Below are 27,632 nucleotides of genomic sequence, written 5' to 3'. Positions count from 1 at the left end.
CACCCTACCTCTTGGCCCTACCTCCGCCCTACCTCTAGCCCCTACCTGCACCCTACCTCTATCCCCTACCTGCACCCTACCTCTAGGCCCTACCTGCACCCTACCTCTAGGCCCTACCTGCAGCCTACCTCTAGCCCCTACCTGCACCCTACCTCTAGGCCCTACCTGCACCCTACCTCTAGCCCCTACCTGCACCCTACCTCAAGCCCCTACCTGCACCCTACCTCTAGGCCCTACCTGCACCCTACCTCTAGGCCCTACCTGCATCCTACCTCTAGGCCCTACCTGCACCCTACCTCTAGGCCTTACCTGCATCCTACCTCTAGGCCCTACCTGCACCCTAGGCCCTACCTAGGCCCTACCTGCATCCTACCTCTAGGCCCTACCTGCACCCTACCTCTAGGCCCTACCTGCACCCTACCTCTAGGCCCTACCTCTAGGCCCTACCTGCATCCTACCTCTAGGCCCTACCTGCATCCTACCTCTAGGCCCTACCTGCACCCTACCTCTAGGCCCTACCTGCATCCTACCTCTAGGCCCTACCTGCACCCTACCTCTAGGCCCTACCTGCATCCTACCTCTAGGCCCTACCTGCACCTACCCTACCTGCATCCTACCTCTAGGCCCTACCTGCACCCTACCTCTAGGCCCTACCTGCATCCTACCTCTAGGCCCTACCTGCACCCTACCTCTAGGCCCTACCTGCACCCTACCTCTAGGCCCTACCTGCACCCTACCTCTAGGCCCTACCTGCACCCTACCTCTAGGCCCAACCTGCACCCTACCTCTAGGTCCTAGCCCCTACATCTTTGGTGTTTACAGTTTTAGGTGTGTAAGCGATAACACTGCAGCTGCACACAGTAATGAAATAAGCAGACATATCTTTGATCAAATTATTATCTTGCTATATTGAGTGTCTTACCAATACTTTTAATCACAAATACATTATTTTTTCTCACCATACTTTGCAAATAAATTCATAAAAAATCAAACAATGTGATTTTCTGGATTTTTTTTCTCGTTTTGTCTGTCATAGTTGAAGTGTACCTATGATGAAAATTACAAGCCTCTCTCATATTTTTAAGTGGGAGAACTTGCACAATTGGTGGTTGACTAAATACTTTTTTTGCCCCACTGTATATGGTGTTGCATAGTGAAATGATAGAGGGTCGTCAGAAGTGAGAGATCTGACTACTATGAGGTGTTGGGGAGTTTTCAACACCTTTCAGTAGCCAGCCTCTGAGACAGCGTTAATTTAACTGTAGTTCATTGTGCTAGAAAGTAAGCATTTCACTGTACTAGTGTCACCACACAACAACAGAGTGTTTAACAGGAAGTCTGCATCTCAAATTGCACCGTAGTCCCTATATAGGGCTCTACTTTGGACCAGAACCCACAGGAATAGGGTGCCATTTGGGACACAGGAGTAGAGGGGTGGGTATCTGTATCTGCAAGGACGGGGTGAGAATTACAGGGAGGAGGTGAGATTACATTTGCTATAAAAAAGAAGGGAATACCAAATGAGAGAGAGAGAGCGGGAGAGAGAGAGAGGGAGAAGCAACCTAGTCCACACTCTGGTAAGGTTATTTTTCAGATTACATTGTGCAAATGTTCCTTTTTTTTGTGCCTTGCATTCATTTTTTTAAAAGGAGCTATACATTATATACATATCATTGTTGCATTGTAATGTCAGATAATGTCTTTAATACATCTACGGTAATAGTGGAATGATAGTGTTTCACAATATTGATTTATTGGGGCACACAAAATTGCATTCTAATAGTGCATCCATCCAAACGACGGATTTTTGTTGTCAAATGGGACATCTGATTGTTCCAGAGGCTGTGGCACTTTACAATCGGTTAGTGCGCGGAGCCACTCAGATGAACAATCCGTCTGGGCTCGGTACTTATAAATCGCCAGCCACAGTCAATATGAGAACAAGAGATTTGTTTTAATGTCATTCACAGCATAGTGCTATAGACTATGATCTCAGATCATTTACCTGGTGAAATAAAAGTGAATACAATTGATTTATTTATAAATGCATTTATTTAAAGGAAACCGTTACTGATTGAGTTGTTTGTTTTAAGGAAACTCAGAATCAGAGGAAGCCAAGATGAAGTTTGTCAGCCTGATTGTGATGATGTCACTACTTGGGACAAAAATGGCTTTGACATTCCACAGAAGTACCGGTAAGAGAGTTGCATTGATTACAGTATGTGTTTTGATCAGGGGCACAATTTAGATTTTAGAAGTGGGGAGACATTACTTTTAATTTTTTATTATTATAATTTTTTAAAATCCAGTCAGATAAACACTCCAAACAGCCTACCCGACAGCTCGGAGGTGTCCGTATGGTCCTAAAGCAAACCGTTGCCTCATTTTGTATCACATTTCAATTATAAAACTGAGGGGGGGGGGGACAAAAATGCAGTCCCCCCCGTCCCCAGTGAAAGTTGCACCCCTGGTTTTGATGATAGTGCTGAAAGTTTTATTTACATTTTTCATGGTGATTATCGACCACAAGTTCTACAAAAGAATCTGTTTTAAACCTGAAAATGTGCTTTCCTCTTTCATGTCCAAATGAAAATGAGATGCATTCTTTACACAAATGTAGTAACTTACAGTATTTTTTGTTGCAGTAGATGTTATTGGTTATTAGCAGTCATAGACTGAATGTCACACCCATTTACAATGATAGATTATGATCAAATAGTAAAAGCCTAAACTAACACAATACTTTTAATATAATACAATGTTAAAATATACAATATATACTAAACAATAATAGTACAATGACAATATTGAGGCAGCAGGTAGCAGCCTAGTGGTTAGAGAGTTGGGCCAGTAACCGAAAGGTTGCTAGAACGCATGCCTGAGCCAACAAGGTGAAAATCTGTTGATCTGCCCCTGAACAAGGCAGTTAACCACACTGTTCCTAGGCCGTCATTGTCAATGAGAATTTGTTCTTAACTGATTTGCCTGGTTAAATAAGAGCTCTTAGGTAGGCATTTCTTAGGCCCCTGGGCTATATGGTGTGCGCATTGATCAGTTTAGTGAATTATGGAATGGGAGAGTTCTGTTTGCGGCCTGTGAGTGTCATCGGAATGTTCAGCTTGTGGCTGTTTTCTCAGTACATAAGGTCCCAGGAGAGTAGTTATTCTATTATTGTCCCCTAGGTGGCGATGATGCTCCAGTGTATCTCCAGGATGAGACTGCAGCGTGTGACATGCCCAAAGCCTGTGACCTGAAGAATTATGAAGAATGGTACAGGCTGGGCTCCTACTGCATCAAGTACTTCAAGGCTGCCCTCAACTTCACCGAAGCCGAGGTAAACAACATTCCATATAACAGGAGAACGACATTATAACATGATCAAAGCATGTTTACTGCTCTTCCTGGAGTCAGTCAGCCTGTTCATTCCAATACAATGGCAATACAGTGAAGTGAAGGTTAAATCCAATGTGTTAATTAGAGGTGTCTTCTAATGTATTCATCTTACTCCCACTGGTGGACTTACCATTAGGCAGAAGAGGCAATTGCCTCAGGCCTCACATCATTTGTAGGCCGTCATTGTAAATAAGAATTTGTTCTTAGCTGACTTGCCTAGTTAAATAAAGGTTAAATAAAATACAAAATCAAGAAGCCTCATGACCTGGGCATAATTAAAATTAAAAACATATAAATATTTTTCCGCTGAGGCCCCCCCCCATGCTTTGTTTGAGGCATAATAAATAAAAAAGTAAATAAAAAAATGTGTCTAAACGAGAGATTTCTGTGTTTTTGCATTGCCTTTGTCTCAATCCACCTCATCCACTGAAGGTTGGTGGCTGAGGTAAAGCTACAGGAGACATCTCGAAAATCGGTCTTCTCACAAAAACATCTGTAGCGTCCAAACGGTTTGGCCTAGAACATGTATATGACCCCTCTATGGAAACATAAAACCTTCACGAACACGATGGTGTTTCGGTTGCTCTACTGTTCCTCCCCCCACAAGTGTCACGGGACTCGGTAAACGGTAACACGGTAAAAAATATTAGCATTTTTTCCTGCACTTTCTTAGTCCTACATCTCTCAGATCTTCCTTTTAATTTAATGTTGACTATCTGCTTTTCCATGTATGAATGTGTTATTCAATGCATTTCTATGGGCTAATAGCAGTAAGGCCAAATGCAATGTTTCATCAAATTATAACAACACCCCAAAAATTATACCTACAGGGGTCCTAAAATTCTAAATCAAATATCTAAATGATCCTTGGTATAACCATCTTAAAACAATTCCATATGTTAGCTTAGTAGTAATCTCGCATTGTCATACGTCCAAATCAAGTCGCTGTCACGACCTCCAGGGTTGTGGAGTAACAGATTACAAAAAAAACGTAACTGTAATCCATTACGTTACCAGCTAAAATATTGTAATCAGATTACAGATACTTAAAATTTCAGAACCTGGAGGAAAAATGCAATTCTGATTTGTCAGAAGTCTATACACAAAATCGACATGCATCAACTTATTTTGATCATCAACATCTGACCTTTTTAACCTGTCTCTCCTCTCTGGGGAGGTTCCCCTTGCTTGGGAGGCAGCCACAGTGCATCCTTTATTTAAAGGGGTAGATCAAGCTGATCCTAACTGTTATAGGCCTATTTCTATTTTGGCCTCTTTATCAAAAGTGTTGAAAAAACTTTGTAAATAATCAACTGACTGCCTTTCTTGATGTCGGTAGGATTCTCTCTGGCATCTGGCTTCTGCTCAGGTTATGGATGTGTCACTGCAACCTTGAAGGTCCTCAATGATGTCACCATTGCCCTTGATTCTAAGCAATGTTGTGCTGCGATTTTTATTGACTTGGCCAAAGCTTTTGATACGCTAGACCATTCCATTCTTGTGGGCCGGCTAAGGAGTATTGGTGTCTCTGAGGGGTCTTTGGCCTGGTTTGCTAACTACCTCTCTCAAAGAGTGCTGTGTATAATGTGAGCGTACCAAGTAATTAGGCGTCACTCTAAAGCGGGAAGGTGGAATAAACGAGTCAGGAAAAAGGTTTTTCTGATTGAACACGGTTCTCTATTGAGAGTATTTTGTCAACAAAAACATTCAAACATAATCAATGAAAAATCTTCCAAGGAAAAACACACATCTTCTTCTCCAGATGAAACAAGAACACAATAGGATAATCTTTAAACTACAACAAACATAAATCACGGTTTTGTCACCGTCTTAGTGGTTCTTTCAGCACAGCTTCTCTCTCTCGGTGGCCATCTTCCAGAGATAGTTTCCCCCTCTCTCTTCTGGTTCCATTCTCTCTTTTATAGGGGAAGGAGAGTATCTCATTAGTACCGTCAGCTGTGCTTAATTGACTCTGGTTACCTTGTCTCACAGGCTCTGTTGAGCAACTATCCATGAGCCCAGCCTGCCCTCTAGTGGTCCGTCCACATACCTTCCCCCCCAGGACCGAACCGGAGGGTCGGGCGCCAGACGCACCGTCTTGGTCGGTCGGGACAGCGCGTCTGCATTCCCGTTCCTCGATCCGGCCCTGTGGATGACATGGAAAGAGAATGGTTGTAAAGACAAAAACCATCTGGCTATTCTGTTGTTATTGTTTCTCTTACCAGCCATCCACGTGAGGGGCGCATGGTCAGTAACTAATGCAAACCTCCGACCCAGTAGGTAGTACCGGAGATAATCGAGGGCCCACTTGATGGCTAAGGCCTCTTTCTCTACGGTCGCATACCTCTGTTCCCGATCGCTGAGTTTCCTACTAATGAAGAGAATCGGCTTCTCTGCTTCACCTTTACCCTGAGCTAGTACGGCCCCGAGCCCTGTATCCGAGGCGTCGACCTGCACAATGAACTCTTGTGAGAAGTCCGGAGCCTGTAGAACGGGATCAGAACACAGGCCATCTTTTAACAATTGAAAGGCCTCTTCCGTCTCGTCTTTCCACTCTACCTGGTTTGGCAGGTTTTTCCTGATGAGGTTTGTGAGGGGGTTGGCAATGGTTGCATATCCCTTAACGCCTGGTTGCTCCTTCCTTCCTGCGTTGTGTATAGCCCTTCACATGTGTCTTCATCGGTGGTTTCTTGGAATATCTGTCGTAAACGTTGGGTCGCTATTTCTTCCTCTGCTGCAGAGGACGAGGACGCGGCTACGTCTCCTTGTAGGACTACTACCTCGGGCTTGGATTTTCTCTTCTTTCCTGTCCCCCTTCTTCCCGTGCATAACGTCATCTGCCGAAGCTCCTTATATAAGGGACAGTCTCTCCCGATCAATAATGGCACCTTCAGCTGCGGCACTTTCCCGGCCCTGACTGTACACCTTCCTTTTGGAGTGAGAATAGGCAGATTCACAGTGGGGTAATAGTGGGTGTCTCCATGGATACAGGATACGGCTACTTTGTCTGGTAGCAGTGTTGCGGAGGTCACCATCCGCTCCTCTACTAACGTAACCATACTTCCCGAGTCGAGAATAGCTACCACATCTTGTCCTTCGACTTGCACCGGAATCTCTGATGCTGGGGCTATCTCTGCTAACCAACAGTGTTGATCCTGCCCCCTCAAACGGGATGTGTGGGGGTAGGCAGTGATGACTCCGTGACCATGGGCTCATCCTTGCTAGGACATTGTGGGGCATAATGGTTGGGAGACTGACATTTATAACACCGACCCTGCTGTGTGGTGGCTGACTTCTCCCACCTCCGGGAGGGGCTTGGACGTTTCGGTGGCGAGCGCGCCGGGGTGAGTCGTGGTACGGGATTGCAAGACTCCTTCCGTTCCTCCTTGTCACTTTTTAACAACTCCCCTGTAGACCGATATGTTTCCACCGCCTGGGCTATGTCGTCGGCTGACAACGGGTTGGCTTGCCCCACAACCCTTTTTAAGTCACTGGGTAATTCTCTCAATATCTTGTCCACTACGAGAGTCTCTATCACATGTCCTACTCCCTTTCCAGGTTCTAGCCACTGTTTCGTCAGTCGTATTAAGGCGAAGATCTGGGCACGGACGGGTTGATCAGCTGTATAGGTCCATTGATGGAACTTTACAGCCCTATCTCTGGCAGTCAGCTGGTACCGGGACAGGATCTCGGTTTTTAGTCGCCCATAGTCCGCAGCTTCGTGGGAATCCAGGTCAAAATAGGCTTCCTGAGCCACCCCGGTCAAAAGAGGGGCTAATGCGCTCGCCCATTCTGTGGGCGGCCACTCTTCCAAGGTGGCCGTCCTTTCGAAGGTCATGAGGAAGGCCTCAATATCATCCTCCTTGGAGAGACGAGGTAAGATGGCGTGAGCAGCCGCTCTTGGCTTAACTCTAGGTTCTTCTAGTCGGTTCAGCTGTTGTTGCAGGAGTTCTATGGTTGTCCGCTGTGCCGTGATCAATTGTTGTAGTAGGGCGTTATCCATTGTTCTTGAATGGTTCCTCCGGGTCTACTGGAAGAATCTTGATTTACTCACTTATCCTTGTGTCACTCGTCCACCTAATGCCCGCATCCTCCACCAATGTGAGCGTACCAAGTAATTAGGCGTCACTCTAAAGCGGGAAGGTGGAATAAACGAGTCAGGAAAAAGGTTTTTCTGATTGAACACGGTTCTCTATTGAGAGTATTTTGTCAACAAAAACATTCAAACATAATCAATGAAAAATCTTCCAAGGAAAAACACACATCTTCTTCTCCAGATGAAACAAGAACACAATAGGATAATCTTTAAACTACAACAAACATAAATCACGGTTTTGTCACCGTCTTAGTGGTTCTTTCAGCACAGCTTCTCTCTCTCGGTGGCCATCTTCCAGAGATAGTTTCCCCCTCTCTCTTCTGGTTCCATTCTCTCTTTTATAGGGGAAGGAGAGTATCTCATTAGTACCGTCAGCTGTGCTTAATTGACTCTGGTTACCTTGTCTCACAGGCTCTGTTGGGCAACTATCCATGAGCCCAGCCTGCCCTCTAGTGGTCCGTCCACAATAAAGTCAGAACATCTGCTGTCTCAGCCACTGCCCTTCACCAAAGTAGTACCACAAGACTCGATCCAAGGCCCCACACTCTTCTCAATTTACATCAACAACATAGCTCAGGCAGTTGGAAGCTCTCTCATCCATTTATATGCAGATGATACAGTCTTATACTCAGCTGGCCCCTCCACGGATTTGGTGTTAAACTCTCTACAACAAAGCTTTCTTTGTGTCCAACAAGCTTTCTCTGCCCTTAACCTTGTTCTGAACACATTCAAAACAAAGGTATTGTGGTTTGATAAGAAGAATTCCCTTCTTCCAACAGGTGTGATTACTATCTCTGAGGGTTTAGAGCTTGAGGTAGTCACCTCATACAAGTACTTGGGAGTATGGCTAGACTGTACACTGTCCATCTCTCATATCAAAGCTGCAGGCTAAAGTTAAATCTAGACTTGGTTTCCTCTATCGTAATCGCTCGTCTTTCACCCCAGCTGCCAAACTAACCCTGATTCAGATTTATAGAACGGCAAGTAAGGGTGCTCTCGCGGCTAGATGTTCTTTACCATGAGGCTATCAGATTTGCCACCAATGCTCCTTATAGGGCACTGCACTCTATACTCCTCTTTGAACTGGTTGTCTTTGTACACCTGTCGCAAGACCCACTGGTTGATGCTTATTCAGTAAACCCTCTTAGGCCTCACTCCCCAGGGACGCCTGGTTTTCGACGAGGCCTTTTGACTCGAAGGGGATGATACAATTCACATTACTTCAGTAAAACGATAGGTGCTGCTGATAATACTGCCATCGTCGTCGAGGCAGAGGACATCTATGTGTAGCCCATAACTGATGCTGGTATGTCATACATGGGCTATTATAGCAAGACAGTGGCGCTGTTTCGCTTGCTTGGATGCTTTCTCCGGTGAGATAGTTTCAGCCACTTGCGAATTGAAGGAAATTTGTCAGGTGCACAGCTCAGGCGCTGGAATTATTTTGGATAAACATGCGAAGGTAACCTTCTTTTTGAAGTGATTTGTTTAATTAACAATCAGATAAAACATCATGATTGGTTGTGTTCATGGCACATTAAAAGGTCATGTATTTTTATAGTTAATTACCCATGAAAAGAAAATGGTGCATGTGCATAAGAGTGGCCTCTGACTGGCCTCTGCCTTGGGCTCCAAATCACTACGTCAGCACCTGCTTACTCGCTCTCTCTCTCCTTCCTCCCACTCTCTCTTCCTCTCTCACTAATTCACTCTTTCTCTTCCCACCACCTAATTCTCCTCTTCTCTCTCATCCTTCTCAGACACAGTGCAGGTCTGCTGCCCCCGGTGGCCACCTGGTGTTGGTGCATAACAGTCAAGCCAACGCCAACCTGCTTTGCGTGGTGATGAAGAACAACGCCAAAAGCCCTCGCATCTGGCTGGGAGGCTTCGAACTCTTCAAGGTCGGAGAGGAAGAGTGATGGATGGAAGGAGTGATTAAGACAGGGTGGATAGTGGGTGGAAGGAGGCAAAGTCATGTGGGAGGAAAGAGTGACATGGGGAAAGAGAGAAGCTTTGCAGCACAACATTTAACATTGAACATATGATTGTCGTAATATCTACATTTACAGTATTCAGACCACTTGACTTTTTACACATTTTGTTACGTTACAGCCATATTCAAAAGTGGATTAAAAATTGTTTTTCCCCCTCATCAATCTACACACTACCCCATAATGACAAAAACTGTTTTTTAGACATTTTTGCAAAAAATTGAAATATCACTTTTACATAAGTATTCAAACCCTTTACTCAGCACTTTGTTGAAGCACATTTGGCAGTGATTACAGCCTCAAGTCTTCTTGGGTATGATGCTACAAGCTTGGCACATCTGTATTTGGGGAGTTTCTCCCATTCTTCTCTGGCGATCCTCTCAGGCTCTGTCAGGTTGGATGGGGAGCGTCGCTACACAGCTATTTTCAGGTCTCTCCAAAGATGTTCGATCGGGCTCTGGCTGGGCCACTCAAGGACATTCAGAGACTGGTTTTCATCAAGGATCTTTCTGTAGTTTGCTCCGTTCATATTTCCCTCAATCCTGACTAGTCTCCCAGACCCTGCTAATGAAAAACATCCCCACAGCATGATGCTGCCACCACCATGCTTCACCATAAGGATGGTATTGGCCAGGTGATGAGTGGTGCCTGGTTTTCTCCAGACGTGACGCATTGCATTCAGGTCAAAGAGTTCAATCTTGGTTTCATCAGACCAGATAATCTTGTTTCTCATGGTCTGGGAGTCCTTTAGGTGCCTTTTGGCAAACTCCAAGTGGGCTGTCATGTGCCTTTTACTGAGGAGTGGCTTCCGTCTGGTCACTCTACCATAAAGATGCTGCAAAGATGGTTGTCCTTCTGGAAGGTTCTCCTATCTCCACAGAAGAACTCTGGAGCTCTGTCAGAGTGACCATCGAGTTCTTGGTCACCTCCCTGACCAAGGCCCTTCTCCCCCGATTGCTCAGGTTGACCGGGCGGACAGCTCTAGGAAGAGACTTGGTGGTTCCAAACTTCTTCCATTTAAGAATGTTGGAGGCCACTGTGTTCTTGAGGACCTTCAATGTTGCAGACACTTTTTGGTACCCTTCACCAGATCTGTGCCTCGACACAATCCTGTCTCGGAGCTCTATGGACAATTCCTTCGACCTCAAGTGGGAACTTATATAGATAGGTGTGTGCCTTTCCAAATCATGTCCAAACAATTGATTTTACCACAGGTGGACTCCAATCAAGTTGTAAAAGCGTCTCAAGCATGATCAATGTAAGCAGGATGCACCAGAGCTCAAATTTCGAGTCTCTTAGCAAATGGTCTGATTATTTATGTAAATAAGGTATTTCTGTTTTATATTTTAAATACATTTGCAAAAATGTACAATAAACTGTTTTCGCTTTGTCATTATGGGGTAGTGTGTGTAGATTGATGAGGATTTTTATTTATTTAATCAATTTTAAGGCTGTAACATAACAAAACATTGAAAAAGTGAAGGAGTCTGAATACTTTCCAAATGCACCGTACATTTGTTTTTATCACCACGGTCTTTCTATCACTCCCCTCTCTCTTCTTCTATCCACCTTTCTCTCTCTACCTCCTTCTCTCAGTCTGGTAAGTTTGTGTGGACTGACGGCTCCAGCTGGAACTTTGAAGCGTGGACCCCTGGGGAGCCCATCTCCCGCTGGACGAGCCGCGAGGACTGTGTGGAGATGAACTGGAGCAGTAAGAGATGGAGGGGGGAGTGATGGGATGGATGGATGGTTTTTACTTGCAATGGCTGTGATATGTGTTTGTTTTCACCTACTTTAGTTGCACTGGCTAACAGCTAAAATGACAAAAATGTGAATGAAACATTTCTTGGAAGGTGGTGGGAAGAGATGGTATTTTGAACTCACATTTGAACTTCTGTCTGTCTGTCTGTCTGTCTCTCTCTCTCTCTCTCCCTCTCTCTCTCTCTCTCTATTTGTTCTCTATCGCCAAGAAATTGGGAAATGGAACGACCACACGTGTTTCACCAAGAAGAGCTACGTGTGCTCCTTCAAGAACAGAGTTTGAGGATGAATATCTACGCTCACATACTTAGTATGAAGCAGCAATGTATTGGGCATGCTTTCTCCAGTGGTGTGTTGGTATAGACTGTGTGTCTGTCTGTGTAACACCAACCCAGTCCCCTGCTCCTCTCTCTTGGGTTGTGACCGAAATGACACCCTGTTCCCTATAGAGTGCACTACTTTTGACCAGAGCCCCACGGGCCCCCTGGTCAAAGTAGTGCACTATAAAGGATAGGGTGTCATTTTGGACCCATCCTGCTCCTTTCCGCAATGATCCCAACTCACAGATCTCCCACGGTGAAACCAAACCACATAGAGATGTGCCTGCTTTTAGCAAACTGAAAAATGCATTTAAAAAATACATATAAATAAAGAGTGTTAAGCAAGTAAACAACTAGAGTTTTTGTTTGTCTGTTCGTAGCAGGATTTGAGTTTCTGGCAGAATCAAACCAGAAACAAAATTTAAGTCACATACTTTTATTTAAGTAGTGGGTAGACTTTAATACTTTGTAGAGGTAGGAGTTCAAATACAATAGTCCATGCAGAGTTAACGATTACACATACAACCTCCACTATGAAAATATTACAGGTAAATTACAGGTTCATGTGAAATGTAAGGAATATTACAATGCTATATATACATGCATTCTCTATCCGGGGTGAAGTCTCCCCTAGATACAGATCTAGGATCAGCTTCCCTATCCCCAATCCTAACCATAACCTTTAGTGGGGAAAATGTTCAACTGATCCAAGATTAGGGTCTATGGGCAATATCACCCTAAACCTACATTTGCAGCCAAACTTCCCAAATGTCCACCACCCACCCCTTTCCCCCTCAAATACTCCATTCCATTGGCTGTCCGTTAGCCGTATTGCCCAATGGAAAAGGCCCCTGAGTCGTTTGACTGCTTCTCTACTCCAATGAACTCCCTACTCCGATACAGCCCATTGCTGGATAAGGAGTTCTCGACCTGCGTGTGTGACACCTAATGGAGTAATGGTAGATTGGGGGGAGAGAGAAAATTACTTTATTGAATTTTATACACTTGAAGAACATGAGGAGCACATCACAGTCAAGCGACTCCTATTTTCCACTTAAGTCAAATGTTCAGTTAGTCTCTAGTTGATATTAAAGCATGATTTAAGTGGAAGTTAGGATTTTACCCTTAGTTTCAACTATTCCTCTGGGCCGTATGTATCAACTTCTCAGAGTAGGCTTACTGATTTAGAATCTGTTTAGCCTTTTAGATCACAATGAATAAGATCATGGGACAGGGGTAAACTGATCCTAGATCAGCACTCCTACTCTGAGATGCGGCCTCAGGCCTGCAAAGGCTGATATCTATATCACAGTAAGCAGGGTTGGTGTCACGCCTCAAACTTTACCTCCTCAAACTTCTTGGCCTTGTATTGCTCTGCTCCCTTCAGGAAGTTCAAGAGTATGATGTCACAAAGCACAGTGCCCTGCGACCAATCCAAGGCAGAGAAAGAAAACAAGGTTTGTGGAATAGAATAGAATGGGATTGAAGAAATGAGGGGAGAAGAGAAAAGAAAAGAGGAGAATAACTCTTTTCCAGAGAAATAACTTCAGTTGGGGAGACAGAGACATGCATGACACAAAGACATTTTCGAACTAGTCTACAGAGACTGTGTGGATAATATTATTATAAAGTTAAGAGACTGAAGGTGGAACAGATATGTTTTAATTTAAAACTAGCCTAGAGACGATGTGGATAGTTTGTGGATAGAAAGTAGCAACTGAAAAGAAGGGCTCACCACTCCAACTGACGTAAATGCAGCTACCATGTTGATCAGAGTCGGGATCATGTTAAACTTCCCTGCCTGTAACAAACAAGTCAAGTACTTTACAGAAGTAAACACACGCACATACAACCAACCACACCCACACACACCCCACACACACACACACACACACACACACAGACACACACACACACACACACACACACACACACACACACACACACACACACACACACACACACACACACACACACACACACACACACACACACACACACACACACACACACACACACAAGCAGACATACATAAGACCCACCCTCATCTAAATAACACATGCAGTGGGGAGAACAAGTATTTGAAACTCTGCCGATTTTGCAGGTTTTCCGACTTACAAAGCATGTAGAGGTCTGTAATTTTTATCATAGGTACACTTCAACTGTGAGAGACGGAATCTAAAACAAAAATCCAGAAAATCACCTTGTATGATTTTTAAGTAATTAATTAGCATTTTATTGCATGACATAAGTATTTGATACATCAGAAAAGCAGAACTTAATATTTGGTACAGAAACCTTTGTTTGCAATTACAGAGATCATACGTTTCCTGTAGTTCTTGACCAGGTTTGCACACACTGCAGCAGGGATTTTGGCCCACTCCTCCATACAGACCTTCTCCAGACCCTTCAGGTATCGGGGCTGTCGCTGGGCAATAGAGACTTTCAGCTCCCTCCAAAGATGTTCTATTGGGTTCAGGTCTGGAGACTGACTAGGCCACTCCAGGACCTTGAGATGCTTCTTACGGAGCCACTCCTTAGTTGCCCTGGCTGTGTGTTTCGGGTCATTGTCATGCTGGAAGACCCAGCCACGACCCATCTTCAATGCTCTTACTGAGGGAAGGAGGTTGTTGGCCAAGATCTCGCGATACATGGCCCCATCCATCCTCCCCTCAATACGGTGCAGTCCTCCTGTCCCCTTTGCAGAAAAGCATCCTCAAAGAATGATGTTTCCACCTCCATGCTTCACGGTTGGGATGGTGTTCTTGGGGTTGTACTCATCCTTCTTCTTCCTCCAAACACTGCGAGTGGAGTTTAGACCAAAAAGCTATATTTTTGTCTCATCAGACCACAAGACAATCTCCTATTCCTCCTCTGGATCATCCAGATGATCATTGGCAAACTTCAGACGGGCCTGGACATGCGCTGGCTTGAGCAGGGGGACCTTGCGTGTGCTGCAGGATTTTAATACATGACGGTGTAGTGTGTTACTAATGGTTTTCTTTGAGACTGTGGTCCCAGCTCTCTTCAGGTCATTGACCAGGTCCTGCCTTGTAGTTCTGGGCTGATCCCTCACCTTCCTCATGATCATTGATGCCCCACGAGGTGAGATCTTGCATGGAGCCCCAGAACAAAGGTGATTGACCGTCATCTTGAACTTCTTCCATCTTCTAATAATTGCGCCAACAGTTGTTGCCCTCTCACCAAGCTGCTTGCCTATTGTCTTGTAGCCCATCCCAGCCTTGTGCAGGTCTAAACTTTTATCCCTGATGTCCTTACACAGCTTCCTGGTCTTGGCCATTGTGGAGAGGCTGGAGTCTGTTTGATTGAGTGTGTGGACAGGTGTCTTTTATACAGGTAACGAGTTCAAACAGGTGCAGTTAATACAGGTAATGAGTGGAGAACAGGAGGGCTTCTTAAAGAAAAAAGGTCTGTGAGAGCCAGAATTCTTACTGTTTGGTATGTGATCAAATACTTATGTCATGCAATAAAATGCTAATTAATTACCTAAAAATCATACAATGTCATTTTCAGGATTTTTGTTTTAGATTCCGTCTCTCACAGTTGAAGTGTACCTATGATATAAATTACGGACTCTACGTGCTTTGTAAGTAGGAAAACCTGCAAAATCGGCAGTGTATCAAATACTTGTTCTCCCCACTGTACATGTAGAACAGTCATGGACCCACATAGGCAATTAGACTCATGCAAACCACAGACATATATGTTCTCACACAGACACACGTGTGCTCACACACACATACATACACATACAAACACACACTTCCTCCTATCCTCTAATTATCCCCCATCACACAGAAACACACACAAAGCATTAAAAACACTCACATTTCCATTGACCAGCACATCAAACCTGATGGCATAGGCCTTGAGCAGAGTACGGTAATCTGTCCCGTTGTCCATCTTGTAGTACTTAGCATACCTATCAGCACAACATGGACAGAGAGTAAGGACATGAGCAATGCACACGGCTTGTACCAGGGGGACATGCCTCTCAGGGCTCACCATACAGATACACAGTGGTGGAAAAAGTACCCAATTGTCATACTTGAGTAACAGTAAAGATACCTTGATAGAAGATGACTCAAGTAAAAGTGAACGTCACCCAGTAAAATCCTACTTGAGTAAAAGTATAAAAGTATTTGGTTTTAAATATACTCAAGTATCAAAAGTAAAAGTATAAATCATTTCAAATTCCTTATATTAAGCAAACCAGACGGCACCATTTTCTTGTTTTTTGAAATGATGGATACCCGGGGGGACGCTCCAACACTCAGACATAATTTACAAAGGAAGCATGTGTTTAGTGAGTCCACCAGATCAGAGGCAGTAGGGATGACCGGTGATGTTCTTTTGATTGGTGTGTGAAGTAGACCATTTTCCTGTGCTGCTAAGCATTCAAAATGCATCGAGTACTTTTGGTTGTCAGGGAAAATGTATTGAGTAAAAAGTACATCATTTTCTTTAGGAATGTACAGTGTAGTGCGGTAAAAGTAAAAGTAGTCAAAAATAGTAAAGCAAAGTACAGATACCCCTTTAAGTACTACTGAAGTAGTTTTTTTGGGGGTATCAGAAAAATGTATAATAATGAATAAGGAACTATGAAAATAGTTCAAATATACCCTATTCCATCTATGAAAACGTTTGTCACGGAAATAGATTATTTGCAGTTTGACACAGATAAAACGGAGGTCATTTACACTAAATCATTAATAATAGGGATATTTTAGGTGTGTCACCTAATTATTCTTTTTTTTATACAAAAAAAGGTTGACAATCACTGATCTAGCTTAAAGCCATTTACTAACCATTGGCAACCCAATTTGAAGAAGAAGACAATGCTCTGATCCCAACCCATAGGAATCCCCACCCATTTGACTACTTTAAAATGGTGGAAGTCCTCAATGGCAGTGTCCATGCAAAAAACGTGTTATATCAATCTAGAGCTCTTTATGCATCTCTATAGGGCTCACTCTCTAAAGGCCAGAGGTTAGAGGTCAGAGGTCATGGCTACCTGAAGTTGTACCCGGGGGAGACGCTGTTCTTCTCTGACATGGCGTCCAGCCGGGTGAAGGAGTAGGAGGGGTTACACTCATCCTCTGACTGGTCCAGGTCACACATCCAGCCGATCTTTATACCTATTACCCCTCCCTGTAGGAAGGGGTTGACGTACATTTAGAAAATCTCTTTGCTACTTTGTGAGAGTGGGAAAAAGACAGAATATGAATGTAGCCTAAAGGGGAAGGAGTGAATATAGCCGAAGGGGAGGAAAAAGAGAGAAAGAGAGCATAATATGTGAGTATATAAAAGACTAGTATGGATGGAAAGAACTGTGGATAGAAATGACAGGAGGCTGCTAATAATGGTCGGAACGGAGCAACTGAAATGGAATCAAACACCTGGAAACATGTTTGATGTATTTGATACCATTTCACCCATTCTGCTACAGTTATTAACACCAGCCTGTTCTCCCAAATTAAGTAAATATACTAGTATGAATAAACTCAGCAAAAAAATAAACGAGAGAGGGAGGGACCGGGCAGGCACCGTGTTATGCTGTGGAGCACACGGTGTCTCCAGTGCGGGTGCATAGCCCGGTGCGGTACATTCCAGCTCCTCGTTTCTGGCCGGGCTAGAGTGGGCATCGAGCCAGGTAAGGTTGGGCAGGCTCGGTGCTCAAGAGCTCCAGTGCACCTGCACGGTCCGGGCTATCCAGTGCCACCTACACGCACCAGCCCTCCGGTGGCAGCCCCCCGCACCAGGCTTCCTGTGCGTGTCCAGAGCCCAGTACTCCCTGTTTCTCCTCCCCGCACTCGCCCTGAGGTACGTGTCCTCGGCCCAGTACCACCAATGCCGACACCATGCACCAGGCCTACAGTGCGCCTCGTCTGTCCAGAGCTGCTAGAGTCTCTGCCTGTCCAGAGCTGCCAGAGTCTCCCACCTGTCCAGAGCTGCCAGAGTCTCCCGCATGTCCAGATCTGCCAGAGTCTCCCGCCTGTCCAGAGCTGCCAGAGCCGCCAGTCTGCAAGGAGCCGCCAGAGCCGCCAGTCTGCAAGGAGCCGCCAGAGCCGCCAGTCTGCAAGGAGCCGCCAGAGCCGCCAGTCTGCCAGGATCCGCCAGAGCCGCCATTCGCCAGGATCCGCCAGAGCCGCCATTCGGCCAGGATCCGCCAGAGCCGCCATTCGGCCAGAAGCTGCCAGAGCCGTCAACCAGCCTGAGTTATCTCTCAGTCCTGAGCTACCCCTTGGTCCTGAGCTACCCCTCGGTCCTGAGCTACCCCTCGGGCCTGAGCTACCCCTCGGGCCTGAGCTACCCCTCGGGCCTGAGCTACCCCTCGGTCATGAGCTACCCCTCGGTCATGAGCTACCTCTCAGTCATGACCTACCTCTCAGTCATGAGCTACCTCTCAGAGCTGCCCTTCAGTCCGGAGCTGTCCCTCAGTCCGGAGGAGTTTCCTCAGTCATGAGGCACCCCTCAGTCCAGAGGCGCTCCTCAGTCCAGTGAGGCCCTTTGTTAGGGTTCCTAGGCCAAGGTCGGCGGCGAGGGTCGCCACTCAAAGGACGCTAAGGAGGTGGACAAAGACAATGGTGGAGTGGGGTCCACGTCCAGCGCCAGAGCCGCCACCGCGGACAGATGCCCACTCAGACCCTCACCTATAGGTTTAGGTTGTGCGGTCGGAGTCCGCACCTTGGGGGGGGGGTACTGTCACGTCCTGACCATAGTTCTTTTGTGTTTTCCTTGTTTTAGTGTTGGTCAGGACGTGAGCTGGGTGGGCATTCTATGTTGTGTGTCTAGTTTGTCCGTTTCCGTGGTTGGCCTGATATGGTTCTCAATCAGAGGCAGCTGTTAGTCATTGTCTCTGATTGGGAACCATATTTAGGTAGCTTGTTTTGTGTTGGGGTTTGTGGGTGGTTGTTTCCTGTCTTTGTGTTCTCTGCACCAGAAACATAAACAATTAATGAACATGCACCTGTGGAACGGTTGTTAAGACACAAACAGCTTACAGACGACAGGCAATTAAGTTCACAGTTATGAAAACTTAGGACACTAAAAAGGCCTTTCTACTGACTCTGAAAACACCTAAATAAGATGCCCAGGGTCCCTGCTCATCTGCGTGAACGTGCCTTAGGCATGCTGCAAGGAGGCATGAGGACTGCAGATGTGGCCAGGGAAATAAATTGCAATGTCTGTACTGTGAGATGCCTAAGACAGCGCTACAGGGAGACAGGACAGACAGCTGATCGTCCTCGCAGTGGCAGACCATGTGTAACAACACCTGCACAGGATCGGTACATCCGAACTTCACACCTGTGGGACAGGTACAGGATGGCAACAACAACTGCCCAAGTTACACCAGGAATGCACAATCCCTCCATCAGTGCTCAGACTGTCCGCAATAGGCTGAGAGAGGCTGGACTGAGGGCTTGTAGGCCTGTTGTAAGGCAGGTCCTCACCAGACATCACCGGCAACAACATCGACTATGGGCACAAACCCACCGTCGCTGGACCAGACAGGACTGGCAAAAAGTGCTCTTCACTGACGAGTCGCAGTTTTGTCTCACCAGGGGTGATGGTCGGATTCGCGTTTATCGTTGAAGGAATGAGCGTTACACCGAGGCCTGTACTGCACTCTGGTGCGGGATCGATTTGGAGGTGGCGATTCTATCATGGTCTGGGGGCGGTGTGTCACAGCATCATCGGACTGAGCTTGTTGTCATTGCAGGCAATCTCAACGCTGTGCCATCAGCCATACTACTTGTTCTGTGCGTGATTTCCTGCAAGACAGGAATGTCAGTGTTCTGCCATGGCCAGCGAAATGCACATATCTCAATCCCATTGAGCACGTCTGGGACCTGTTGGATCGGAGGGTGAGGGCTAGGGCCATTCCCCCAGAAATGCCCAGGAACTTGCAGGTGCCTTGGTGGAAGAGTGGGGTAACATCTCACAGCAAGAACGGGCAAATCTGGTGCAGTCCATGAGGAGGAGATTACTTTTATTTTTGATTTTGACCCCACCTTTGTTCAGGGACACATTATTCCATTTCTGTTAGTCACATATCTGTGGAACTTGTTCAGTTCATGTCTCAGTTGTTGAATCTTGATATGTTTATACAAATATTTACACATGTTAAGTTTGCTGAAAATAAAGGCAGTTGACAGTGAGATTACGTTTTTTTTCTTTTTTCTGAGCTTTTGTACCTGGGAGTGAAACACTGTACCTTCTGTGCCAGAGTGGTGAAGTTCTGGTGTGCATAGCGGATGACGTCCCCCACCCTGAAGATGGGGCAGTAGGTGTTGTTCTCATGGTCAAAGTTACACGCCTTGATGTACTGAGGGGTGATGGTTGGCAGGAAGTTACCCCTGAGACACACACACACACACACACACACACACACACACACACACACACACACACACACACATACACAAACATGAGAGAGAGGAGACCAGTTAGAGTTAAATTATCGCTATTGTCGTCATCACCAATGTCATCATCATTGTCATCAGCATCTTCATCAACAACATCATTATCATCAACATCATTATCATTATCAAAATCATTATGAACATCATCCTAAAAATCATTATCAACATCATTATTAGCATTAATATCATTATTATCACCATCATTAACATCACCATCACCATCATCATCATCATCATCATCAGCAACATCATTATCTTCATCATCATCAACATTATTACCATTATCATTATCATCGACATCATCAACAACATCATTATCATCATCATCCTCACTTGGTGAAGTTGAAGAGGGGGAAACGAATGCTGTTCTTGATGAAGATGGTGAAGTTCTCCACCTCCATCATAGGATGCCTGAGGGAAGGTCAGAAAGAGAATCATGTTCCTTCATCAACACTCAAACACACTCGCACACACACGGTTACCCACGTCTTGATGTAGTCGATCTCCGCCTGGCACCAGCCTCTGATCTCACAGGTATTAAGGGTGTCGTTGAAACGTACACACCTGCCCGTTGGAAGACCTGAGGAAGAGAGGGAGGGAAGAGAGAGAGGAAGAAGGAGAGAGGATATAAGATACAGAAAAGGGGAGGACGGATAGGGACAATAAATGACAAAGATCAAACCATTATTCTGGGAGAAACGGTTTGGCAAATTCTGTAACATCTTCTGTCTTCTTAAGAACATACAATAAGAAAAGGAAGAGAAAAAGTTGATCAGAAAAAGTGGAGAAACCTCACCATTTCCCCCAGGCTTGTTGAGGAACTTAGTGCAGTTGTTGTCGTGCGTACACTTGTATTTCATCTCACTCTGTGTATCACACATAGTACAGAGTTAGAGTAACACACAGAGGCGGACGGACGGACAGACAGACATACATCGAGACAGACATACATCGAGACAGACAGAGAGAGAGAAACAGACAGAGAGACAGATAGAGCCAGGCAGACAGAAAGAGACAGAGAAAGAGAGATAGAGCATGAGTGTGTGGGGGCGGGGGACCACAGAGGGCCAATGGGAGAGTAAGTGTGAGGGTTCTCACTTCGGGACAGTATCCCTGCACCTGGTTCTCTGTGGTGATGAGTTTGGTGATGATGCAGAACACAGAGGCCCCCTGTCAGACACACACACACACACACACACACACACACACACACACACACACACACACACACACACACACACACACACACACACACACACAATAAAAAAAACTTTATTGACCAGCACATCAGACCTGATGTCATAATCCACACATACCTCAGTATCAATATTTGGTGTCCATTTGAAGTATTAAGTGATGTTCACAGGGCTTTTAACAAGTACATTACCCACAAAGTGCTTACAACAACCCAGATATAAACAAAGATTGAGCAAGCAGGGGAGACAGAGGCTATACAACAACTATACATGGCTCCTTGGGCTGTCTATCAATGCCAATTGCCAACATTAACATAAGGAATCCAAAAATCTCAGACCATAGTTTGTGTGTGTGTGTGTGTTGCCTGTCGGTGTGTGTGTGTGTCCTGGGTGAGTGCGTGCTTGGGTACCTACGTGTGCACATGTCTGTGTGTGCGTGCATGCACGCGTACAGATGCTTGCGTGTGTTCGTGTGTTACCTGAGAGGGGGTGACGTACTCAGCTACGTCCATGACTCGGTTGTTGTACAGTCCAAAGCCTTTGACTTTGGTCATGACCGACGACTCTATAGCCGTGTCTCTGATCTGGTACGCCTTCTCATGCACAAACACCCACCTGAGAGAGGTGCAGGAGAGGAGAGGAAGGAGGAGAGAGAAGAAGAGAGAGAGGGGGGGGTTGGAGAGAGACGGGTTGAGATAACATAATGGGAAAATCATTCAATCCCGTTTTCCCGTCTCTTCCTGTCACGTATAGAGTACTAATGAATGATCTATGAGTCTTTAAAGACAAGCATTTTATTGGGCTGAAAGTGATCCTAATTAACAAACACGAGATTTATAAGATTCAGCTCCATAAGCACAAGACTTTGAAAAGATGTTTGGTTGAAAAGACGTTAAAAAGACATCTGTTTGGTTAAAAAGAGGTTGAACATACATCAAGTCTTTCTTATGAGAAATGTGCACTTGACTGGACCTGTGCGGAGACCTTTTTTCCTGTTTCTCCAATGAAAAGACGTTGAAAAGACGTCTTTCAACCAAGTCCTCTCACTGGGAGGTCCAAAATGTGAGTGATAGAGCGATACTATTTTGTAAGTCGCTCTGGATAAGAGCGTCTGCTAAATGACTTAAATGTAAAATGTAAATACTACTGACCCGATGAAGTAGGTGATGATGAGGAGCTGTACGACGCGGTTGATGATCCCGATGGTCCAGCTCTTCACCACCACCGACTTGGTGGTCTCGTAGGTGAAGAAGTCCGTGATACACGTCCACATCCTGACGTCGAGGCAACCCGGGACACCCAATAAATCCAACTTGTGTCTGTCAGTGACCCAAAGTCACAGCAAACAATCCACAGAATGCCTCTTCAGAGAGTATGTGTGACTTAGCTACACCCCCAAAAAACTAAAGGCAAACCCCAAGATGTGCTGGTTTCCCTACATACTAAAACACAGTTATTTCTTCCAAAAAAAGCAATCTGATCATTGTCTTTGCTTCTTTCAAAAAGGTTCAAGTAACAGACTTGTCACTGGTGAAATAGTGAAATGGTAAACATCCTTACTCTCTCCCTCTCCATCTCTCTCTCCAGCTCCCTCTCCATCTCTCCAGCTCTCTCTCCATCTCTCTCTCCAGCTCTTTCTTTACCCCCCTCTCTCCATATCTCTGTGCTTATTGTCTCTCCTCCACTTATCAGATTGACTCTCTCGGCAATGTCTCTCAACCCCTCTATCTTTCTTTCTCCTCTTCTGCTTCCCCTAATACACACACCCACACATACACACACTATTTGACATCCATTACACCCGAAATCACATCAGATGAATGACATTTCACTTAAATCTAACGGAAGTTATCTATATCTAAGTATGAACATCTGCATTGAGCTGGTCACTTACACAGAGATCCTTTGAAATTACTACATTCTATAAGTCATTTTATGGCAATTTATGACAAATGACCAGGGGGAATATTGGATCCTGATTGGCCAAGAAGGAGGAAGTAGACAGACCCCGCCCCTGTCACTCAACCTCTCCAATCCACAAAGCAGGGACACTTAGATTTTTTATTATTATTGACTAAATCCACTAACTCAATCTGTGATAACCCTTTACTGGAGGGAGGGAGGGAGGGAGGGAGGGAAGGAAGGAGAGAGATGGAGGGAGAGTGGAACAATGAGGGAGGAAGTCATTGAGGGAGGGGTGGGGTAATAGGTTTGACAGAGAGTTAGTACACACACACACATACACTTAAACACATACACACACTGAAACACACAGTAAAAGATGGAGAAAAATACTTGAGAGGTAAGGAGGAGGAGATTAATTTCCTGAGTGATGCCAGTCAGTCTGTCAGCATCCTCAGTAAAAGTACAAAGTAAAATACAATCCCATTACAATCAATGACAGACCCAACGCACGCACCCGCAAGCGCAAGCGCACATGCACAACCTAACATTTAAAGAGCAGTAACCTTGATTGTTAATTTCCTCATCTGTTGTCTTTGACCCTTGACCTGAGGTCTAGAAGTCCATGACCAAAGCTACTGCATGTATGTTATATAGATCAATTTTTATATAAATTGATTTTACCCGATGTTTCAACTGTGTCTGCATCCAAAATGGCACCCTATTCCCTATATAAGGCCCTACTTTTGACCAGGGTCCATTGGTCAAAACTAGTGCACTAGGAAGGGAATAGGGTGCCATTTGGGATGCAGGCCTGGTCGAAAGATGAATATATAACCTAACGTACGGCCCCACCACTTTTCAGACTTATTTTCATTATCTCTAGCATCATACCAGTGTCTACATATCTGAAAACGTTTTGTAAAAAAAAAGAAGTAAAGTTAAAAAGTTTTACATCATCAAAGGTTGAACTATTTAGTGATTTTCAAACACTATGACATTCGTGGTGATGTGGGGAGTAAGAAAATACCCTCTCTCTGGCTAGAAACTCGTTGCAGGTTTTTGGAAATCACCGTTTTTCTTCATTTTAATCCTATCCTGTGATGTCACCCAGAGAAGCATTTTCTAGAACCTTTCATCTTATCTTTTTTAACCACGCTCTGTTTTCACGTATGGTGACACTGGTTTGGTGCTGGAGATAATGAATAAGGTTGAAAAGTTGCTGTCACACCCTGATCTGTTTCACCTGTCCTTGCGATTGTCTCCACCCCCTCCAGGTGTCGCTTGTTTTCCCCAATGTATTTATCCCTGTGTTTTCCCGTCTCTCTGTGTCAGTTTGTCTTGTATGTTCAAGTCAACGAGTGTTTTTCCCTGTGCTCTTGCCTTTTCTATTCTCTTTTTGCTAGTCCTCCTGGTTTTGACCCTTGCCTGTTTCTGGACTCTGTACCCGCCTGCCTGACCATTCTGCCTGCCTTGACCTCGAGCCTGCCTGCCACTCTGTACCCGCCTGCCTGACCATTCTGCTTGCCTTGACCTCGAGCCCGCCTGCCTGACCATTCTGCTTGCCTTGACCTCGAGCCTGCCTGCCACTCTGTACCCGCCTGCCTGACCGTTCTGCCTGCCTTGACCTCGAGCCTGCCTGCCACTCTGTACCTCCTGGACTCTGAACTGGTGTTGACCTTTTGCCTGTCCACGACCATTCTCTTGCCTACCCCTTTTTGGATCAATGAACATCTAAGACTCTGCCTTCTGTGTCTACATCTGGGTCCCGCCTTGTGCCCTGATAGTTGCCCTTTAATAATGAATAATAATTGATTGGATTTATATGGCCTTTTTCCATAGACTGAAGACAGTAGACTAGAGATTAAGGCAGTATCTCTGGATTTTAGATATGTAAACACATTTGTATACATTATAATATATTTGAATTGTGTAGCGCTTTTCATTCTGGACTTGTCACAAAGGTCTACGGAAGGGAAAAAATATATTTATATTCAATAAAACAACATAAATTTAGAATTAAGGCAGGTAAAATAGCAATAGTGGGCTAGGTGCTAAATATCGTCAGCGTGGAAGTTGTTATAATCTCTGAGGATTTGGCTGAGAGGGAGCCTGTCAATTAATAACAGGATAAGCCCCAGCACTGACACCTGTGGGACGCCACATGTGACTGCAGACTCCTCTGAATCTGAGTTTCTCCCATTCTTCTCTGCAGATCCTCTCAAGATCTGTCAGGTTGGATGGGGAGCATCACTGCACAGCTGTTTTCAGGTCTTTCCAGAGATATTCAATCGGGTTCAAGTCCGGACTCTGGTTGGACCATTCAATGATATTCAGAGACTTGTCCCGAAGCCACTCCTGCATTGTCTTAGCTGTGTGCTTAGGGTCGTTGTCCTGTTGGAAGGTGAACCTTCACCTCAGTCTCCGGTCCTGAGCACTCTGGAGCAGGTTTTCATAAAGGTTTTCATTCGTCTTTCCCTCGATCCTGACTAGTCTCCCAGTCCCTGCCGCTGAAAAACATCCCCACAGCATGATACTGCCACCAACATGCTTCACCACACCATGCAATGTTTCCTCTAGACGTGATGATTGGCTAACCTACAAAGAGTTCAATCTTGATTTCATCAGACCAGAGAATCTTGTTTCTAATGGTCTGAGTGTCCTTTACGTGCCTTTTGGCAAACTCCAAGCAGGCTGTCATGTGCCTTTTACTGAGGAGTGGCTTCCGTTTGGCCAGTACCACAAAGGCCTGATTGGTTGAGTGCTGCAGAGATGGTTGTCCTTCTGGAAGGTTCTCCCATCTCCACAGAGGAACTCTTGGGTTCTTGGTCACCGCCCTGACCAAGGCCCTTCTTCCCAGATTGCTTAGTTTTGCCCAGGTGTCCAGCTCTAGGAAGAATCTTGGTTGTTCCAACGTCTTCCATTTAAAAATGGTGGAAGCCACTGTGTTCTTGGGGACCTTCAATGCTGCAGACATTTACGGGTACCCAGCTCCACCATCACCCTTGCAAACATCCAAGCACACTTGACGTAACTTCCGGTCACAACTTGTAGACTTGTTGTTTACGTGCTGCTGTGCGGTTTGTTGCTAAACTTACTTTTCTACTTTACAGTTTTTACTTTTTAATGACCATTTTATATTTGAAATCTCGCTCAACTTTTTTCATTCAACTTTTTCACCCTGGACGCTTTATCTGGACGTGGTTTGTCAGGAGCTGCACCAGCCGAAGCTAAGTATTAACATTAACATATGGGAGAACGATCGCCCTTTGTCGAGGATAGGTGTGCTGCTAGCCCAGCTTCAGACGCAATCATTAAGGAAAGGGTAATTTAAGTCTAGGAAAGTATGAAACAGTGACTGTGCCACAAATAACTACAGATAGTAGTATAAATCCCCAACACAGTCCGGACAATTTTCTCATGGCTTCTGGAAGGAAATGCTGTAGGAATGCTCAACCGGTGTAGCTCATTCAGCCAACAGAAACTTTCACAACCGGTACTCCCCATTGAGCAACAGATCGGAGACCTTCTCTGGTCTCTCCTCCTCCCGTTACAGGGTCTGAGACACCGAAGCCTCCCACCATTAGCTCTGAAAAATGTAAAACGCTAGTCATTAGTGACTCCATTACCCGCAGTATTAGACTTAAGTCAAATCATCCAGCGATCATACACTGTTTACCAGGGGGCAGGGCTACCGATGTTAAGGCTAATCTGAAGATGGTGCTGGCAAAGGCTAAAACTGGCGAGTGTAGAGAGTATTGGCACAGATAGATGACAACATCTTTGGTATAGGGATATTGTTATCCACGTCGGCACCAATGATGTTAGGATGAAACAGTCAGAGCGCAACATAGCTTCAGCGTGTAAATCAGATTGAAAGATTTGTCGGCATTGAGTAATTGTCTCTGGCCCCCTCCCAGTTAGGGGGAGTGATGAGCTTTACAGCAGAGTCTCACAACTCAATCGCTGGTTGAAAACTGCCCCTCCCAAAAGATAGAATTTGTAGATAATTGGCTCTCTTTCTGGGACTCACCCACAAACAGGACCAAGCCTGGCCTGCTGAGCAGTGACGGACTCCATCCTAGCTGGAGGGGTCATATCATCTTATCTACCAACATAGACAGGGCTCTAACTCCCCTAGCTCCACAATGAGATACGGTGCAGGCCAGACAGCAGGCTGTTAGCCAGCCTGCCAGCTTAGTGGAGTCTGCCACTAGCACAATCAGTGTAGTCAACTCAGCTATCCCCATTGAGACCGTGTCTGTGCCTCAATCCAGGTTAGCAAAACTAAACATGGCAGTGTTCGCTTTAGCAATCTCACTGCAAATTTTCTACTTTTAAACTCAGACAAAAGAGATGATACTTCTGGGTTCCAAGAAACAAAGAGATATTCTGTTGAATCTGGAAATTCATCTTGATTGTTGTACAGTCGCCTCAAATAAAACTGTGAAGGACCACTGCGTTACTCTGGACCCTGATCTCTCTTTTGACGAACATATCAACACTGTTTCAAGGACAGCTTTTTT

The 27,632-nt window shown here is 45.3% G+C and overlaps 2 protein-coding genes across 4 annotated transcripts; one reads left to right on the top strand and one right to left on the bottom strand.

Annotated features, from left to right (window-relative positions):
* The first annotated feature begins 1,409 nt into the window (after nucleotides 1–1,409).
* Nucleotides 1,410–11,914, top strand: LOC115137717 (lectin-like). 3 transcript variants are annotated; one of them, XM_029674041.2, is made up of 6 exons: nucleotides 1,410–1,577; nucleotides 2,103–2,195; nucleotides 3,183–3,334; nucleotides 9,250–9,390; nucleotides 11,077–11,191; nucleotides 11,492–11,914. In XM_029674041.2, the coding sequence occupies exons 2-6, from the start codon at nucleotides 2,120–2,122 to the stop codon at nucleotides 11,602–11,604; spliced, it is 597 nt and encodes a 198-aa protein (XP_029529901.2). In that variant the 5' UTR covers nucleotides 1,410–1,577; nucleotides 2,103–2,119; the 3' UTR covers nucleotides 11,605–11,914. The 3 variants fall into 3 exon arrangements, with proteins under 3 accessions (XP_029529901.2, XP_029529900.2, XP_029529902.2); XM_029674040.2 differs by having other exon boundaries at nucleotides 1,413–1,577; nucleotides 2,094–2,195; XM_029674042.2 differs by having other exon boundaries at nucleotides 1,437–1,577; nucleotides 2,094–2,195; nucleotides 11,451–11,609.
* A 448-nt stretch (nucleotides 11,915–12,362) lies between these two features.
* LOC115137715 (P2X purinoceptor 3-like) lies at nucleotides 12,363–27,089 on the bottom strand. The gene is made up of 13 exons (XM_029674039.2): nucleotides 26,509–27,089; nucleotides 22,356–22,478; nucleotides 21,684–21,819; nucleotides 21,107–21,178; nucleotides 20,805–20,874; nucleotides 20,495–20,588; nucleotides 20,342–20,419; nucleotides 19,801–19,942; nucleotides 16,597–16,733; nucleotides 15,411–15,504; nucleotides 13,297–13,362; nucleotides 12,907–12,984; nucleotides 12,363–12,506 (listed from the first exon to the last, which is right to left on the bottom strand). Exons 1-13 carry the CDS (start codon nucleotides 26,526–26,528, stop codon nucleotides 12,384–12,386), a joined length of 1,233 nt encoding a protein of 410 aa, XP_029529899.1. The 5' UTR covers nucleotides 26,529–27,089; the 3' UTR covers nucleotides 12,363–12,383.
* Nucleotides 27,090–27,632: the final 543 nt, after the last annotated feature.

This window comes from Oncorhynchus nerka, linkage group LG11 (genome assembly GCF_034236695.1).
Source record: "Oncorhynchus nerka isolate Pitt River linkage group LG11, Oner_Uvic_2.0, whole genome shotgun sequence".
NCBI classification, from domain to species: domain Eukaryota; kingdom Metazoa; phylum Chordata; class Actinopteri; order Salmoniformes; family Salmonidae; genus Oncorhynchus; species Oncorhynchus nerka.
This window is presented reverse-complemented; position numbering and strand designations above follow the sequence as displayed.

Bases quoted from the DNA above. Each gene is read 5' to 3' on its own strand.
- LOC115137717 (XM_029674041.2), top strand. From the start codon at position 2,120: ATGAAGTTTGTCAGCCTGATTGTGATGATGTCACTACTTGGGACAAAA. The intron at 3,335-9,249 runs GTAAACAACATT...CATCCTTCTCAG, and splicing joins TCAACTTCACCGAAGCCGAG to ACACAGTGCAGGTCTGCTGC. The intron at 11,192-11,491 runs GTAAGAGATGGA...TTCACCAAGAAG, and splicing joins TGTGGAGATGAACTGGAGCA to AGCTACGTGTGCTCCTTCAA.
- LOC115137715 (XM_029674039.2), bottom strand. From the start codon at position 26,528: ATGAGAAAATTGTCCGGACT. The intron at 15,505-16,596 runs GTAGCCATGACC...TTGTGCTGATAG, and splicing joins TCCCCCGGGTACAACTTCAG to GTATGCTAAGTACTACAAGA. The intron at 12,985-13,296 runs GTGAGCCCTTCT...GATTGGTCGCAG, and splicing joins CATTTACGTCAGTTGGAGTG to GGCACTGTGCTTTGTGACAT.